Below are 19,428 nucleotides of genomic sequence, written 5' to 3' on the forward strand. Positions count from 1 at the left end.
GTCTGCAACAATTCAGTGCAGCACAGGCCAGGAGTCTGCAGGACATCGCGGCAGCACAGGCTAGGAGTCAGCAGGACTTCGCTGCTTCACAGGCGGCTTCTAGCCAAGTGCTCAGTCGTGTCGTGCATTCACTGGCTGCTGTCATGCAGACATAGACCAGGGCCACATGGGCACTAACTGCTGCCACACTCGCTGGATCGGCCAGGCATCGCCGGGGCACTCGCCGTGCCGCAGCAGCCCAGCAGTCTGTGCCTCAGCAGATTGCTGCGCATGCTACAGTGCTGGCCCGTGCGCGTGCCAATGTATCAGCCGACCAGGGAGTGCCTGTGATATGTCAGGTTGGCAGCATTTCTGCAGCCAATGCTGTCACTCCTCCATTGCAGCTGCCACCAGCTGTTGGACAGACTGCTGCCGCCCAAGCAGAGTTGGAGCAGTCAGCAGCCGGCCCCTCCAGGCCCAGAGCTGGTCCAGGCTGACCCCCAAGGGCATCTGCCGTCTCACCATCTGACCCTCAGTAGCCTTCCCCCAGCCTTGCTGCAGCCACTGGGGTCCCATTGAGGAGGAGCTGCAGGGCGGGTAGGGGCCAGTCACGGAAGCAAAACGGATCACCCTCACAGGGAAAAAAGTAGAAGGTGTGGCCAAATGTTTTGTTTTATATATAAAGGCCGAGACTGCTGTATTTGTTTCATATTTAAAGGCCGAGACTGGTATATTTGTTTTACTTGTAAAGGCCGAGACTGGTGTATTTGTGTTTTTGGGGGGGTTTCTCTCCATTAGTTTGCCATGTGGGAAGGGCACAGAGGTATCACAGTAAAAAATGTTCTTAAATCGCACTGTCCATGCTTTCTTTTGGAAGTCCTGGTTGCCCTGCTCGGCTGAGGGCTTGTGGAGCGGCTACATTCATCTTCTGCCATTGGCACAAGCCATTCCCTGAGAGGGGGCCTAGAATCAACTTGCAATAAGCCGCCGACGGGCGGCCCTTGCACTTTCTGCCTCCCTCCTGTGCTGGTCCTCCTCCTCCTCCTCTGGTGGTCCTCCAATGTCTGCTGGCAGTGGCCGAGTCCTGCGGATAGCCAGGTTGTGCAGCATGCAGCACACGACAACGAAATGGGAGACTCGCTCAGGCAAGTACTGTAGGGCTCCCCCGGAACGATCCAGACAGCGGAACCATTGCTTCAGCACGCCGATTGTTTGCTCAGTGATGTTCCTGGTTGCTTGATGGCTGTCATTGTATCCCTCTTCAGCAGGGGTGTTGGGCGCACGGAGCGGGGTCATCAGCCAGGTGCACAAAGGATAGCCTTTGTCCCCGAGAAGCCATCCTCGTGGGTGAGGCTGGGCCTCAAACATATCTGCCACAGAAGTCTGGCGCAGGATGAAGGCATCGTGGCTGCTGCCTGGAAAGCAGGCATTAACAGCTAGGATGAGCTGCCTGTGGTCACACACCAACTGCACGTTGAGCGAATGGTAGCCCTTCCGGTTGCGGTAATCCTCGGCATTCTCTAGAGGTGCCCGCAAAGCCACATGCTTGCAGTCAATGGCGCCCTGCACCATGGGGAAGCCCGCTAATGCTGCAAAGCCCATTGCACGCTCTTGCTGCTTGTCAACGGTCATGGGGAAGGAGATGAACTGATGTCTCCTTCTGAAAAGGGCATTGGTGACCTGGCGGATGCAGCAATGTACCGCAAACTGGGAGATGTTGGAAATGTCCCCAGTAGCAGATTGGAAGGAGCCGGTGGCACAGAAGTTCAGAGCCACCGTCACCTTCACTGCCACCGACAGAGATGTCCTGCTCCTCAGCTGTGGCTGCAGATCTCCGCGAAGCAGTGGCAGATCTCAGTGACCACCGCCCTTCTGAATCGCAGCCTCCGAACACACTGCTCCTCAGACATGTTCAGATATGAGAACTACTGGCGGTATACCCTGGGTGGGTAAGGCCTCCTTTGCCGACGCCTGTTGGCCCTTCTCCATCTGGCCATGACTGGCACTCTCTCACGGCGTCTCTGAGCCCTTTGAATGCAATGGAGAAGCCCAACATTTCCACCCATCGCAGCCCCCATTATATGTTTCCAATCAATGCTATGACACTGAAGTTAAAGACAAGTGCAAAGCTGTGGCCTGAAGCCACATGTACCTGTGCGAGTGTTGAGCCAAACCAGAAAGCTCTCTACCTTTGTCTCTCTCCAAAGATCAGTCCCTCACAAAGAAGGAGTGGTGCAAAATGGCTGCCATTTAATTAGCGCCCCCCCGTGCCCCACAACGACTGGGAACTGTTCCCCTCTACCAGTCGCTAGGGGCGCCAGGCACATAATAGGCCGGCGCCACTGAATTTCCGGTTCGGGGCGCACAAAGGGCGTTGCACCATGAAATGACGTCAGGATCTGCGCGCGCAGCTGAGTGCACGCAAAGGTTTTGCGCCGTCGCTAAATCTTAACTGAAGTTCGCGAGAGGCGCAGATCGCGCCGCGCCCAGGCGCTAGCCACTTAGCGCCCCACTTCTCCTCCTAAGGCGCTAGCGGCTGGCGCAAACAACTGAATTTCTAGGCCTTAATCTTTAAATCTCAGAGGAACACTGTTCATCAATTCTTTCAAATTTCAGAAAGGGAGTTTGTTTTTATTCATTCGTGGGATGTGGACATTGCTGGCAAGTCCAGAATTTATTGCCTATCCCTAATTGACCTTGAGAAGATGGTGGTCAGCCGCCTTCTTGAACTACTGTAGTCTGTGAGGTGAAGGTTCTCCCACAGTGCCGTTAGGGAGGGAGTTCGAAGATTTTGACCCAGCGACAATGAAGGAACGGTGATATATTTCCAAGTCAGGATGGTGGGTGACTTGGAGGGGAACTTGGAGGTGGTGATGTTCCCATGCGCCTGCTGTCTTTGTCCTTCTAGGTGGCAGAGGCCGTGGGTTTGGGAGCTGCGGTCGAAGAAGCATAGGCGAGTTGCTGCAGTGCATCTTGTAGATGGTACACAATGCAGGCACGATACATCGGTGGTGGAGAGAGTGAATGTTTATGGTGGTGGATGAGGTGCCAATCAAGTGGGCTGCTTTGTCCTGGATGGTGTCGAGCTTCTTGAGTGTTGTTGGAGCTGCACTCATCCAGGCAAGTGGAGAGTATTCCATCACACTCCTGACTGGTGCCTTGTAGATATAGGAAAGGCTTTGGGGAGTCAGGAGGTGGGTCACTCGCCGCAGAATACCCAGCCTCTGATCTGCTCTTGAAGCCACAGTATTTATGTGGCTGGTCCAGTTAAGTTTCTGGTCAATGGTGACCCCCCAGGATGTTGCTGGTGGGGGATGCAGCAATGATAATCCCTTTGAATGTCCAGGGGAGGTGACTAAACTCTTGTTGGAGATCGTCATTGCCTGGCACTTGTGTGGCAAGAATGTTACTTGCCACTTATCAACCCAAGCCTGAATGATGTCCATGTCTTGCTGCATGCAGACATGGACTGCTTCATTGTCTGAGAAGTTGCAATATTATGTTTATGTGCACAGCAAGCACTGGAATCAGTAATATCACACACAATTAAATGTGTAATTTTGCATGGCATTTCAGATGCTCTAGGAATGCTACTTTATATTGAAACATTCAAAGGCATTTGGCCTCCTGAAAATACCACCACCATATAAATAGGTTATTAATATAATGAAATAATTTAGATTTGTATTGATAAAGTATATTCATGTACATTGACTTTAATGATCTGAAACATTGCAAGGGGTCGTTTTAACGAGCTTATGGTGTGCTAGATCGGTTTTGATTTCGCACTGCTCGTGAGCGGTTCCGAAGCGTTCCCCCCTCACTGGTTCTAGACATTGGGCTTATTGCCAGACAACCTTGATGTGTGGCCCAACTTATGACTCGGAAGACTAATGGATCAGGTGAGACAAGGTGAGTTTTAAATCAGAAATATCTTTATTTTCAAGGAGAATAAACACAGAGAATGCAAGAATCAATTTAGACAAAAATCATTAGCACGTCTCCCAATGGGAACTAAAATTTAACACACAAGGAATAACTTTGACTACCTTAAATCATACAACAATTCTTAATCAGCCGTATACTAAAACGGGGGTGGGAAAAGCGCACGGACACATCGAGGGATAAATCACACTCCTGAATTACAAAACCCTTAATGTTACAAACCCTCCCGTTGCTAAAATATACCTCAACTAGGTCAGCTAGGTAGAGTTGGGCCTTTATGCTCACCAGAGTTTTAAAACCGTCCTTAATCTTGGTACTCCTGTGACGTCCGGGATCTCCGATCTTCCTCATGGGACCGGCTCCTGAACCCGCTCTCCTGCACAATCTTGAAAGTCCTCCGAACTCCTCGAACCGTCTCCTCTCCACTCGGCCTTCGAACTCCTGATGGTCTTGGATCTGGACTGAACTTCTGAATCTGCTCTCCTGCAGAATCTTGTGGGTCCTCCTCGCTCTGTCCTTGACCTCGTGTCTGTGTGAATCTGTGATGGATCTGTCTGAATCTCCCTGAATGAATGTCTTGCTGTCGATTTTCCCTCAACAGTTATACTGTTTCCTTGCCCTTATCTCGGCGCCAAATCAGGGGTTTTCTTTTGTCAAGGTAATGGGCAGGCTGCTTTGACAAAAGCAAGTACTTTATTTTAATGTCTTGTAAATGAAACTGATGGGATCTGTCCTGTGTCCCTCTGAGTTTGGTACAGATAATGTTTTTTTTTCTGTGCTCAGCAATTTCAGAGATGGGTTTGCGTTTTGCTAGCAATTAGCGCACCTCCAGGTGCAAATACTTTTGTTTACGAGTTCGTTACTGCTGTAACCATATTATCATATCAATAGCAGTAAGTTCTGGAATCTTCTAATCGGTGATGACTCAGGCTGCTGTAAGATACTGCTGGTGTATCCTTTTGAACTGAGCCATGAGAACTGCCAACTCCATCTTGTGTTCTCATAATGTGGCCATTTCAGGGGTTTTACCAATCTAGACTGTATTTTCTGGATTTTGCAAATCCTACAACATTAACCAAGATATCATGGAGATATGCAATGTTTAAGTGTCAACATATCAATATTTAAGAATAGGCTAGAGAGCTGATTGAAGGAAGAGGGGTAAAGTGATATGGGAACAGAGCAAACACATGGAATTAGGACTACTGCTAGTGTGGAGGATAAAAAACACGGACTGATTCGCCGAACAGCCTGTTTCCGTGTTGTAAATTCTATGTAAAAGTGTGAAATATTCATCCATACTTCTCCTCTCATAATCTCATAATTTACAAGTAATTATTGTGTAGTTTATTCTCACTAATGAGGTAATTGGTAAGTGCGTCATACGCTTGTTACATATACTATCAATTAAATAATTGTACATTAGCTGTTTTGGTATTTTATTGCCAAAAGCAGATTACATAGAATATATGGCACAGAAAAAGGCCATATGGCCCAACCAGTCCATGCCGGTGTTTATGCTCCACTCGAGCCTCCTCCTGTCTTTCCTCATCTAACTCTATCAGCATAACCCTCTATTCCCTTCTCACTCTCATGCTTATCTAGCCTCCCCTTAAATGCACCTATACTATTTGCCTCAACTACTCCCTGTGGTAGTGAGTTCCACATTCTCACCACCCTCTGGGTAAAGAAGATTCTTCTGAATTCCCTATTTGATTTGTTGGTGACTATCTTATATTGATGGCCTCTAGTTATGCTCTTCCCCACAAGTGGAAACATTCTCTCTGTATCCACTCTATCAAAACCTTTCATAATTTTAAAGACCTCTATTAGGTCACCCCTCAGCCTTTTTTCAAGCAAAAAGAGACCCAGCCTGTTCATCCTTTCCTAATAGGTATACCCTTGCATTTCTGGTATCATCCTTGTAAACCTTCTCTGCACCCTCTCCAGTGCCTCTATATCCTTTCTATAATATGGCAACCAGAATTGCGCAGTACTCCAAGTGTGGTCTAACCAAGGTTCGATACTACTTTTCAATTCTATCCCTCTAGAAATAAACCCTAGTGCTTGGTTTGCTTTTTTTAATGGCCTTGTTAACCTGTGTCGCTACTTTTAGCAATTTCTGTATTTGTACTTCGAGATCCCTTTGCTCCTCTACCCCACCCAGATTCTCACCCTCAAATTAATAAGTGACCTCCCTATTCTTCGTACTAAAATGTAATACCTCACATTTATCTTTGTTGAAATTAATTTGCCAATTATATGCCCATTCTGCAATTTATTAATGTCCTCCTGTAATTTGGTGCATTCCTCCTCAGTATTGACTATCCCCCACCACCACGCCCCCCCCCCCCCAATTTGGTGTCATCTGCACATTTAGAAATTGTGATTTTGATTCCAATGTCTAAATCGTTAATATAAATTGTGAACAACAGTTGTCCCAGCACCAATCCTTGTGGAACACCACTACCCACCTTCTGCCACTGTGAATAGCTACCCTTTACCACTCTCTGCTTTCTGTCTTGAAGCCAGCTAGCTATCCAATCTGCTACTTGTCCCCTAACTCCGCCTTCTCAGACCCAGCCTGTTCATCCTTTCCTGATAGGTATACCCTCGCATTTCTGGTATCATTCTTGTAAAACTTCCCTGCACCCTCTCCAGTGCCTCTATATCCTTTCTATAATATGGCGACCAGAATTGCGCAGTACTCCAAGTGTGATCGAATCTTAGCTATCCACCAGTCCTCTGGCACTACACATTTTATTAATGAATTATTAAATATGCGTAGTAATGCTTCTGCTATCTCTTCCCTAGATTCTTTTAAAATGCGCGGATGTAATCTGCCCGGACCAGGGTTTTTTTTCCTCTTTGAGTTTGATTAGTTTATTTAATAATATCTCCTCTTTTTATTTTAAATGCATTTATTTAATTTCTAATCTCATGATCCAATGTCATGTCCACCTGTGCTATCTCTCTGGTAAATGCTGAAGCAAAGTAATTATTTAATATTTCTGCCATCTTTCTATCGTTGCTGTGGTATTTTCCTGTCCTATTTAGTGGCTCTATTCTCATTCCGACCTTCCTTTTTTTATTTATAAATTGCTTTATGAAGTCATGAGAAGGCAACTGTGGTGAAGATTTTACTGTGACATCATAAAAAGCATGATGGTGAAGTATCAATTTATACTTCATTGATAAAATTCATCACTTTTGATGATGACTTTTTAATTTTTCCTTAACAGGAAGTTACTCGTGCTCACAAAGGTTGGGCACTGGATAGTGTGATTCTGTGCAATGAAGTCAGCAAATGGATGAAAGATGACATCACAGCACCCCCTTCAGAGGGAGTCTACGTTTACGGGCTGTACCTGCAAGGAGCTGGATGGGATAGGCGAAATTCAAAGCTCATTGAGTCTAAGCCTAAAGTGCTCTTTGAGTTGCTGCCAGTCATACATATTTCTGCTCAGAATAACTTGAGTAAGTATGCAATACATTTGAAACTTTTTAACATAAATAAGAGCTGAAGTTAAAATATTAACCATGCCTAAGTGTATACCTAATAGATGTCCAAAAAGTTTTGGCCTAGAAATTCGAGTAAGCCCGAAAACGGGCAGTGCCACCGCAGGCCAAGGTTAACGGCCGCCTGCAAAAAGAACACAGGCAGCACCAGTATTTTGGTACTCCTGCTGATTTAAATGAGCGAAGCGCAGAAGCTCCTGTGCAACATGCTCTTTCCGGCGGTTCATCAGCAGGAGGCCAAAGGTCACATCTAGAGGCTCGGTGTGGTGTTCTCAGGGAGTCACCTATTAACAGTGAATGTGCTGTTTGGGATAATATGGTGGCAGTTCCTGGGTTTTGCTGGGTCAGGAGGTATCGAGTCCGCTGATGGCCCTTGTAGGGTTGGAGCGCTGTGCATTGTGGCACATTAGGAGGCATTTATTTGTCCACGGCTCCCCTTTTACTTTTGCGGACATTTGGCTGGGTCTTGTGTGGGGTCCACAAATGGGTACCAGACTGCCTGGTGCACCCACCTTCGCTGGCTGCCATGCGTCCACAGATGTTTCACCCAGATGTTTACTGTGTGGAGGTTTCTGCTCCACCATGGTACTGGATGGGGAGGGGGATGGGGATGCACTGTCCTGAGCTAGCAGAGACAGTGCACTAGCCTGTACATCACATGGGGATTCACTCCCTGGTGAGTGGGTCTTTAAGGGCAAGCTCAGATCTGGAGGGACTGTGACTGTAAACACCACAAAGACTGTGGCATTGATGTCCTGAAACCATTGCATGAGAAATCAATTGGAATATATTTTTAACAAAAGAGAAACATGAACCTCTTGGTCACGAGTTTACTGGTGTAAATCATGCATAAGAGAAATAAATTAAATTTTTAATAACAACAGACTTTTGAAGAACTCTTGGTAAGAATATGGTGTTAAATCTTCCTTAATTCTTGGCCTTTTAAAAACAGACTTCAAAATTTTGCATCTTATTTTATCAGTTCCTAAACTAGAAAACCCAATCTATAAAAGTTAAGGAAATGCAGCTTTGATTTTTACCTGAGATTATTACAACTGTAGCACAGTATAGTTTATTTTAAAAGTATTTACCATAATGTTTGACTGACCGGGGGGAGATTTGATGCATCTTATTAGAAGCAGTTTTCACTCCAATTACATAGTCTGAGTTCTCCATAGTTACCAGTTGTCTCAGCAGCTGTTTATGGTTTGTAGCTCACTGCCGCTTTCTCCAGCTCTACACGATGTCAACGGCTGCATGCACGGACATGCTTTGGAGAGGGCTGTAAGAGGGGTGTTGACATCCAAAATCCACGAGTGTGCATCAATTCTTGGCCTTTATAAAACAGACTGCAAAATTTTGCATCTTATAGGGGAACGGTAGCGTAGTGGTAATGTCACTGGGCTAATAATCCAGAGGCCTGGACTAATGATCCAGTGACGTGAGTTCAAATCCCACCACGGCAGCTGGGGAATTTAAATTCAGTTAATTAAATAAATCGGGAATAAAAAGCTAGTATCAGTAATGGTAATCATAAAACTATCGTATTGTCGTAAAAACCCATCTGGTTCACTAATGTCCTTTAGGGAAGGAAATCTGCCATCATTACCTGGTCTGGCCTTTATATGACTCCAGACCCACTCAGTTGTAACAAACTGCTACGAAACACAATAATAAGAATGAAACCGGATGGACCACCCTGCACCGGCAACGGCACACCCAGCCAATCGACCCTGCAAAGTCCTCCTCCCCAACATTTGGGAACTTGTGCCAAAATTTGGAGAGCTGTCCCACAGGCTAGTCAAGCAACAGCCTGACATAGTCATACTCACAGAATCATACCTTTCAGCCAATGTCCCAAACTCCTTCATCACCATCCCTGGGTATGTCCAGGGGTGGCGGCACAGTGTTATACAGTCGGGAAGGAGTGGCCCTGTGGAATCCTCAACATTGACACTGGACCCCATGAAGTCTCATGGCTTCAGGTCAAGCATGGGCAAGGAAACCTCCTGATCACCACCTACCGCCCTGCCTCAGCTGATAAATCAGTACTCCTCCATGTTGAACACCACTTAGAAGAAGCAAGGGCACAGAATGTACTTTGGGTGGGGGACTTCAATGGCTCGGTAGCACCATTACTGAGCGAGCTGGCCGAGTCCTGAAGGACATAACTGCCAGTCTGGGCCTGCGACAGGTGGTGAGAGAACCAACACGAGGGAAAAAACTACTTGACCTCGTCCTCAACAATCTACCTGTCACAGATGCATCTGTCCATGAACTTATTGGTAGCAGTGACCACTGCACAGTCATTGTGGAGACGAAGTCCCGTCTTCACACTGAGGACACCCTCCATCGTGTTGTGTAACACTACTACCGTGCTAAATGAGATAGATTCAGAACAGATCTAGCAGCTCAAAACTGGCCATCCATGAGGCGCTATGGGCCATCAGCAGCAGCAGAATTGTATTCCACCACAATCTGTAACCTCATGGCCTGGCATATCCCTCACTCTACCATTACCAGCAAGCCAGGGGACCAACCCTGGTTCAATAAGGAGTGTAGAGGAGCGTGCCAGAAGCAGCACCAGGCGTACCTAAAAATGAGGTGCCAACCTGGGGAAGCTGCAACACAAGACTACATGCATGCTAAAAAACGGAAGCGGAATCAACGGATCAGATCAAAGCTCTGCAGTCCTGCCACATCCAGTCGTGAATAGTGGTGGACCATTAAACAACTAACAGGAGGAGGAGGCTCCATGAATATCCCCATCCTCAATGATGGTGGAGCCCAGCACATGAGTGCAAAAGACAAGGCTGAAGCGTTTGCAACCATCTTCAGCCAAAAGTGCCTAGTGGATGGTCCATATTGGCCTACTCATGAGGTCCCCACCATCACAAGAGCCAGTCTTCAGCCAATTCGATTCACTCCACGTCATATCAAGAAACCGCTGAGCGCATTGGATACAGCAAAGGCTATGGGCCCCGACAACATCCCGGCTATCGTGCTGAAGACTTGTGCTCCAGAACTAGCCGCGCCACTAGCTAAGCTGTTCCAGTACAGCTACAACACTGGCATCTATCTGACAATGTGGAAAACTGCCTAGGTATGCCCTGTCCACAAAAAGCAAGACAAACCCAACCCGGCCAATTACCGTCCCATCAGTCTACTCTCAATCATCAGCAAAGTGATGGAAGGTGTCATCGACAGTACTATCAAGCGGCACTTACCAAAAACCTGCTCACTGATGTCCAGTTTGTGTTCCGCCAAGATCACTCGGCTCCCGACCTCATAACAGCCTTGGTCCAAACATGGACTGTAATGAAATCTGTTTGTCTTGCCTGTATTCGTTTTGCACTCATGTATATTACCCTCCCCCACACGGTGTATAGTTTCACTTCCTCTTTCCTGACTAACCTGGAAGGTTCCAGGTCTTGGCTCTTGGCTCCGCCCCTGACTTCTCTTACTTAAAGATCCCAGGATCTGTGTGACTCATTCCTGTGAGCCAGTCGGTGTGTTGAGATGTTAGCTCTGATCTTAGTGATTAAAAGCCAACCTGTTAAAGTCTATAACTTCTCGTTTTGTGGTTATTGAAGGCACATCAATTTTAGTCACTAAAGAATACTAGGATGGATCGACTCCTAAAACCAGAGCGTCTGGACTTGGATCCACATTCTGCTGAAGCATCAAATCAATTTGGACACTGGCTCAAATGCTTCGAACTCTTCGCGAGGGCCTCATCCGCTAGCGAGGTAGATAAACTGAGTCTACTGACTACTCGCGTTAATCATCGGATTTATTCGTTCATCCGGGACGCCACCTCTTACACGGAGGCCATCACTATCCTGAAGGCCCAATACCAGAGGCCAGTAAACGAAGTGTACGCCAGACATCTGCTGGCTACACGCAGGCAGCGACCTGAGGAATCAATGGACGATTTCTTACAGGGCCTAAAGGACTTGGTCCGGGACTGTAACTGCAAGGCCGTGACGGCCAACGTGTACTCTGACGAATTGGTCCGCGATTCCTTCATCACGGGCCTCAAATCGAATTATATCCAGCAGAGACTGCTGGAGAAGGAGGTCCTGGACTTAAAAAAGGCAGTGGCCACTGCGCAATTGCTGGACGTGGCCCAGAAAAACTCTGACTTATTCTTCCGGCCATGCGGCCCTCACCGCCTCGTGCGCGCCGAGCGGGCCGCCATCTTGGAATCAGCCATCTTCCCCATCCAGGTCTCAGACCAGCTCTACACCGCCGGAGTCCCCACACAGAAGTTCACCCAGGAGTCCTACTACAGCGGCAATGTCTCGAGGCCCGAAATGCTACTTCTGCGGCCAGGCCAAGCACCCCAGACAACGATGCCCAGCGAAGGACGCTACATGCTTCAAATGTAAGAAAAAGGGGCATTTTAGCAAAGTCTGCAGGGGGAATCCGATTTCCAACTCCGTCACCGCCTCGTGCGGGCCGCCATCTTGGGATCTGCCATCTTTTCCCGACTCAACGGCCGCCCAGGGCCCAACAGTGGCTTCGATCACGGTGGATCAATCCAGGCCACACCCGTTGACAAAATCCATGATGGACATACAGGTAAACGGGAATTTAACGAAATGTTTAATTGACTGTGGGAGTACCGAGAGTTTTATCCACCCTAGCCTGGTACGGCGGCACTCATTAACGGTAACCCCTACACGGAGCAGAATTGCTATGGCTGCTAAGCCCCACACTTCGGACATTTTGGGCTACTGTGTGGTAACACTGACTGTAAAAGGCACGGACTACAAGGATTTTAAACTCCTCGTGATGCCAGAACTCTGTGTTAATGTAATCTTGGGCCTGGACTTCCAGTGCCACCACGAAAGTGTCACGCTAGCATATGGCGGGTCCCAGCCACCACTCACAGTCTGTGGCCTATCAACTTTAAAAATCAGCCCGCCCTCTTTATTCGCTAATCTCGCTCCGAACTGTAGGCCCATAGCGACCAAATGTAGACGGTACAGTCTGGAAGACAGACACTTTATCATGGCGGAAGTGGACAGACTCCTGCGGGAAGGCATTATTGAATGCAGTACCAGTCCATGGCGTGCCCAAGTAGTCATAGTTAAAAATAGCAAAAAGAAATGGATGGTAATTGACTACAGCCAGACTGTTAATATTTATACCCAGCTGGACGCCTACCCTTTACCCCACATATCAGAAATGGTCAACCAGATTGCGCAATACCGAGTCTTCTCGACTATCGACCTCAAATCCGCGTATCACCAGCTCCCCATTAGAACGGAGGACCGCCCATACACTGCCTTTGAGGCGAACGGACGCCTCTACCATTTTCTCAGAGTGCCCTTCGGGGTAACAAATGGGGTCTCGGTCTTCCAACGTGAGATGGACCGCATGGTTGACGAGAATAAACTACAAGCTACCTACCCCTATCTGGACAATGTCACTATCTGCGGGCACAACCAGCAAGACCACGATCTAAATCTTGCGAGATTTTTAAAAACTGCCCTAAAGCTGAATCTAACCTACAACGAAGACAAATGTGTCTTCAACACAACCCGTCTCTGTATCCTCGGCTGTGTGGTGGAAGATGGGGTAATTGGACCAGACCCTGACCGATTACGCCCCCTAAAGGAACTGCCCCTGCCACACAATCCCAAAGCTTTAAAAAGGTGCCTGGGATTTTTTTCGTATTATGCCCAATGGGTGCCCAATTACTCTGATAAGGCCCGACCCCTCATTAAATCGACGTCCTTCCCACTATCAGCTGAAGCTCGGGAGGTTTTCACCAGTATCAAACAGGACATTGAAAGGGCTGCACTGTGTGCAGTGGACGAAAGCATTCCCTTTCAAGTCGAAAGCGATGCGTCAGACTTTGCCTTAGCTGCGACCCTCAATCAGGCTGGGAGACCTGTGGCCTTCTTCTCCCGAACCCTTCAGGGACCTGAAATCAGGCACTCTTCTGTCGAGAAGGAGGCACAGGCACTGGAGACACTACCTAGCCGGCAAACGTTTCACCCTGCTCACCAACCAGTGGTCGGTGGCTTTCATGTTTAATAACAAACAAAGGGGGAAAATCAAGAATGACAAAATACTCAGGTGGAGGATCGAACTATCCACGTTCGACTATGATATTATGTACAGGCCGGGAGCCCTTAATGAACCCCCAGACACCCTATCGCGGGGAACATGTGCCAGCATTCATACGGACAAATTACAGGGTCTCCACAACGACCTCTGTCACCCAGGGGTCACCCGACTATACCATTTTATAAAGTCCCGCAATCTGCCCCACTCCATTGAGGAGGTCAGGGCAATGACCAGAGCCTGCCGCATCTGTGCGGAATGCAAGCCTCGTTTCTACAGGCCTGACCGTGCACACCTTATCAAAACCACACGGCCATTCGAGCGCCTAAGTCTGGACTTCAAGGGACCCCTTCCCTCTGCCGACCGTAACGTATACTTCCTCAATATCATCGATGAATATTCCCGCTTCCCCTTCGCCATTCCCTGCCCAGACATGACCAGTGCCACGGTCATCAAGTGTCTCTGTAATCTATTCTGCATGTTTGGCATGCCGAACTACATACACAGCGATAGGGGGACGTCATTTATGAGTGACGAACTGCGCCAGTTCTTGCTCTCAAAGGGGATAGCCACTAGCAGAACCACTAGCTACAACCCCCGGGGTAATGGGCAAGTGGAAAGGGAGAATGCTACTGTTTGGAAGGCTGTCACGTTAGCCTTAAAGTCAAAAGGCCTTCCGACCTCCCGCTGGCAGGAAGTCCTCCCAGACGTGCTCCACTCCATAAGGTCTCTGTTATGTACAGCCACTAACGCTACCCCTCACGAAAAGATGTTTGTTTTCCCCCGGATATCCACCTCGGGCATATCTCTACCCACGTGGCTGACGCCTCCGGGGACAGTACTATTGCGGAAGCACGTGAGAGGCCATAAAACGGACCCCCTTGTGGAAAAGGTACAGCTCCTCCATGCAAACCCTCAGTACGCCTATATCGAATACTCTGACGGGCGAGAGGATACTGTTTCCATAAAAGAACTCGCTCCCTCGGGGAGCGGGGAGAACGATGAGAGACTACCCGAGGAAGACCTACACCAAAAAGAGACAGGACGCCCAGAGGTATCAATACCCAACTTTAACCTGGAGGACACTGCAGATAACCTGGAAGACACTGCGGAGGCCCGGACAGCGGAGGAACCAGAATCCACTCCCCTAGAGGTACCCCAACCGGCATTGCGCCGATCACTGAGAACCGCAAAACCTCCTGACAGACTCACTTATACCAACTTTTAAGAAACATCACCCCGATGGACTAAATCTAAAGAAGGGGTGAATGTAATGAAACCTGTTTGTCTTGCCTGTATTCGTTTTGCACTCATGTATATTACCCTCCCCCACACGGTGTATAGTTTCACTTCCTCTTTCCTGACTAACCTGGAAGGTTCCAGGTCTTGGCTCTTGGCTCCGCCCCTGACTTCTCTTACATAAAGATCCCAGGATCTGTATGACTCATTCCTGTGAGCCAGTCAGTGTGTTGAGATGTTAGCTCTGATCTTAGTGATTAAAAGCCAACTTGTTAAAGTCTATAACTTCTAGTTTTGTGGTTATTGAAGGCACATCATGGACAAAGGAGCTGATTCCAGAGGTGAGGTGAGAGTGACTGTCTTTGACATCAAGGCAGCATTTGACCGAGTGTGGCATCAAGGAGCCCTAGTAAAACTGAAGTCAATGGGAGTTGGGGGGAAAATGCTCCACTGGCTGAAGTCATACCTAGCACAAAGGAATATGGTTGTGGTGGCTGAAGGTCAATCATCACAGCCCCAGGACATCGCTGCACGAGTTCCTCAGGGCAGTGTCCCAGGCCCAACCATCTTCAGCTGCTTCATCAATGAGGTCAGAAATGGGGATGTTTGCTGATGACTGCACAGTGTTCAGTGCCATTCACAACTCCTCAGATAATGAAGCAGTGCATGCCCGCATGCAACAAGACCTGACGACGTTCAGGCTTGGGTTGATAAGTGGCAGGTAACATTCGCAGAAGTGCTGGGCACTGACTATCTCCAACAAGCGAGAGTCTAACCACCACCCCTTGACATTCAATGGCATTACCATCGCCAAATTCCCCCTCCCAATCAACATCCTGGGAGTCACCATTGACCAGAAATTTAACTGGACCATCTACATAAATACTGTGGCAACAAGAGCAGGTCAGAGGCTAGGTATTCTGCGGCGAGTGTCTCACTTCCTGACTCCCCAAAGCCTTTCCACCATCTACAAGGCATAAGTAAGGAGTGTGATGGAATACTCTCCATTTGCGTGGATGAGTGCAGCTCCAGCAACACTCAAGAAGCTTGACACGATCCAGGACACAGCAGCCCACTTGATTGGCACCCCATCCACCACCTTAAACATTCACTCCCTCCATCCAAACCGACATACCATGGCTGCAGTGTATACCATCTACAAGATGCACTGCAGCAACTCGCCAAGGCTTCTTCGGCAGCACCTCCCAAACACGCGACCTCTTCCACCTAGAAGGACAAGGGCAGCAGGCGGGTGGGAACACCATCACCTCCAAGTTCCCCTCCAAGTCACATAACACCCTGACTTAGAAGTATATCGCCGTTCCTTCATCGTCGCTGGGTCAAAATCCTGGACCTCCCTACCTAACAGCACTGTGGGAGTACCTTCACCACACGGACTGCAGCGGTTCAAGAAGGCGGCTCACCACCACCTTCTCAAGGGCAATTAGGGATGGGCAATAAATGCTGGCCTTGCCAGCGACACCCACATCCTATAAACGAATTTAAAAAAAATTTGGCATTGCACACCAATTGACACCACGCTCCTGGTAATTAAAGTACTTGTGGCGAGCGCAGGCAACGGCAGCACTACTGACCTGCCCAATATGGCAATCACCGTGTTTCGCACCGGAAGTGGGTGGAAGCAAGGCGGCCACCATTTTTTCTTCAAAACCGGTCTTAACGGTCGACGTTAAAGGTTTGAATTTCTAGGCCATAATTTGTTCCCTGGTCCTGTGTACAGTGTTTGGGGATTTTAGAGCAGTTTAAACTAGGCTGGAGCCAATTGGTAAAAAACACATTTGAATTTACCAGTTGTGCTCCTCACTGATCCATGCGTCCCTGAGATCTATATAAAAATGACTTGCTGGAATAACTGACAAATTTTGACACGTACATGCAGATTAATGAGAATATAGACAGCATTATATGCAGCTTGGCCATTAGATTAATGGTAAACCCATCTCACACTTTTCAGTGCTCCTTTTTTCTGCCTGTAGTTCTCTTTTCTGTGCATGTGAAAGGCAAACAATCTCCTTGTTATAAATTGGTAGTTCAGAAATATCAGCTTGGTGAGGTTTCTTTTCTCCAAGCTTATGTGGTCTGTCATTACGTATTTTTTTAGCACACCTCTGTTTCTCAAGAAAAATCTATCGTTGCCTTAGCTGCATTAATGATGATCACCAACTTCCACCTACTTCTACCTCTGCAACATTGCCTGCCTCCACCACTATCTCAACCCCTCAGCCAACAAAACCTTTATCAGTGCCTTTATCACCACCAGACTCTACTACTCCAGAGCTCTTCTTCCCTCCTACCCATGCTTCACCCTCCTTAAACTCCAATTTATCCAACATTCTGCTGCATATATCCTGTCCCACACTAAATTCTAAATGCCATCACTCCCATCCTCATCTACTTACACTGATACCACATTCCCCAACACATCACATTTACAAACCTTGTACGTGTCTATAAATTTCTCCATGGCCTTACCTCATTCTATTTCTACAATCTCCTAAAAATTTGTATGCATCCTGAACGCTCCATTCCCCTTTCCTCTAACTCTGGTCTTCTGTGCATGCTCCTCTCCCTTCACCCATCGTTGGCGGCACAGTGTTAAGCCATCTCAGTCCCACATTTTGGAATAGCCTACCTAAATCTCGTTACTTCACTCTTCACCTTTAAAAACCTCTTCAAGACCCAACTCTTTGACCAAATGGTGCTTTGAAAATTCAAGTTGTTGTTGAACTGAGAAATTATTTCCTTTATTTTTATACTGTGTGCTTTTTATTTTATACCTCTTAAATAGTCAGAGATTTAAATTTAGAATGAAGGGTATAGAATATTTAATTTCTAAGCAAAATTTTCTTGATTAAGAGTAAACCTGCTGAATTCTTTCATATCCAATTCTGAAGATTCTGTGTATTACATATGCACAGCTTAAATTTACCCAATTCCTAATGTTGCCGTGTTTGTTCCCTGCCTTCAAGGTGCAAAAGATCCCCGGTTATATTCATGCCCAATCTACAAAAAGCCAGTCAGAACTGACCTAAACTACACAGCTGCAGTGGACCTCCGAACAGTTCAGTCCCCTGACCACTGGATCTTGCGTGGAGTAGCACTTCTTTGTGATGTCAAGTAAACAGGACTGGGAAAATCATTCCAACACCCTTTCTGGCATATGGGCATTAGTATTTAATATACATACCAACCTTTCAGATTTATGGGAAATTAATTTTAAAATGTCTCTGGTTAATATACAGAAAAGAATGGATAAAGATAATGTAATTTCTAGACCGTGATTGAAGATTTTTGTCTGATTTAATATGATAATGATATTTATTGATTCAAATTTCTGTAATTAAGTGTTTCATTTTGACTAAGAATGTGTCTTGTATTATCTGATGTATTAGTTTTTGCCCAGATTCATGTACAAGAGTAGAAAAACACTTTGTTCTACTGTGTTAGTGATAACTATTTTCGTTTCAGTTAATTTTGTGCACAATGCTAAGCTTTATTATTAGACTTACACATGCAGAAAAATATTCAATGTTAAGCAGTTTTGAAGCTTACACATTTTAAGGCACTGATATATTCTTAAAGATGAATTTTGTAATGAGTGCTTAATATCTGTTACCTAAATGAAAATTGTCTTTGTACCAGAATTGTCAGCAAGTTTTATGAAAAGTATTGCAAAGCCCTCAGTTTTAGCAGTGTATCCACAGATGGGCTATTTTTAACTACACATCTATGTCACATCTCTTGTACTTTAAAACTTTTGAGAGGTCCTATTAAAAGTCTCAAAAATATTATTTCAAAATGTCAAAAATATTTTTGAAAAAGCCAATGAAAGAATGTCATTTTATACTGTGTTTTTCTGACCAGAAGCTGGAAATTTCTACCAATCTGCAACACCCTCATTATCCACCAGTTAAAGTTAGACTGTGCTTACTTACAGCTATTAGACTTTGTGGGCGCAAAATTTGGAGCCACGGTCCAAAATGTCGTCCGCGGCACGCATGCACACACACTTCTGGTCCACCTGAAGGAGAATAGGCAGATCATGACGTCAATTAGCATGTAACACTGATTTGACGTCATCGCTGCCATTTTGGAGCGCAATACTCCAGCTAACGCTCTTTCTTAATCTCGCACAGCTGAACATGTGTTCAGCAGCAGGAAGGACCACCCCACCCATGCTATTTAAAGAGATCATCAATTACTTACAGGTTAGTTTTTGATTGATTGCTGCTGGTTGTTGCTGCGATTGTACTAGTGTTTGGTGGTTTCTAAATCTATTTAAAGTTGCTAAAGTCTACAGGGAGTTGTATGGTAGATGTTAAAGGACTTTGTCCTGACTTCAAATATTCTGCACAGACCACTCACACAGTGGAAGGCATTCCCCTTAGACTACAGCATGATTGGAAGAATAACCATGATTGGTTGCCGTATGACGAAAGGTTGAGCAGGTTGGGCCTATACTCATTGGAGTTTAGAAGAATGAGAGGTGATCTTATTGAAACATATAAGATTCTGAGGGGGATTGACAGGGTGGCTGCTGAGAGGATGTTTCCCCCAGTGGGGGTATCTAGAACTAGGGGGCATAGTTTCAGAATAAGGGGTCGCCCATTTAAGACGATGAGGAGGAATTTCTTCTCTCAGAGGGTC

At 46.7% G+C, this 19,428-nt stretch overlaps 1 protein-coding gene across 1 annotated transcript in view; it reads left to right on the forward strand.

The window, feature by feature from the left end:
- Positions 1–18,607, forward strand: part of dnah5 (dynein, axonemal, heavy chain 5) — a 754,701-nt gene extending 736,094 nt beyond the window's left edge. The window contains exons 78-79 of the mRNA XM_085988698.1: positions 7,167–7,401; positions 17,751–18,607. Coding sequence (XP_085844824.1) covers positions 7,167–7,401; positions 17,751–17,902 — 387 coding nt within the window. The 3' untranslated portion in view covers positions 17,903–18,607. The remainder of the gene's footprint in view (positions 1–7,166; positions 7,402–17,750) is intronic.
- The last annotated feature ends 821 nt before the right edge of the window (positions 18,608–19,428 follow it).

Source organism: Somniosus microcephalus, chromosome 5 (genome assembly GCF_052327205.1).
Source record: "Somniosus microcephalus isolate GS21.2 chromosome 5, FLI_Smic_1.0, whole genome shotgun sequence".
NCBI classification, from domain to species: Eukaryota; Metazoa; Chordata; class Chondrichthyes; order Squaliformes; family Somniosidae; genus Somniosus; species Somniosus microcephalus.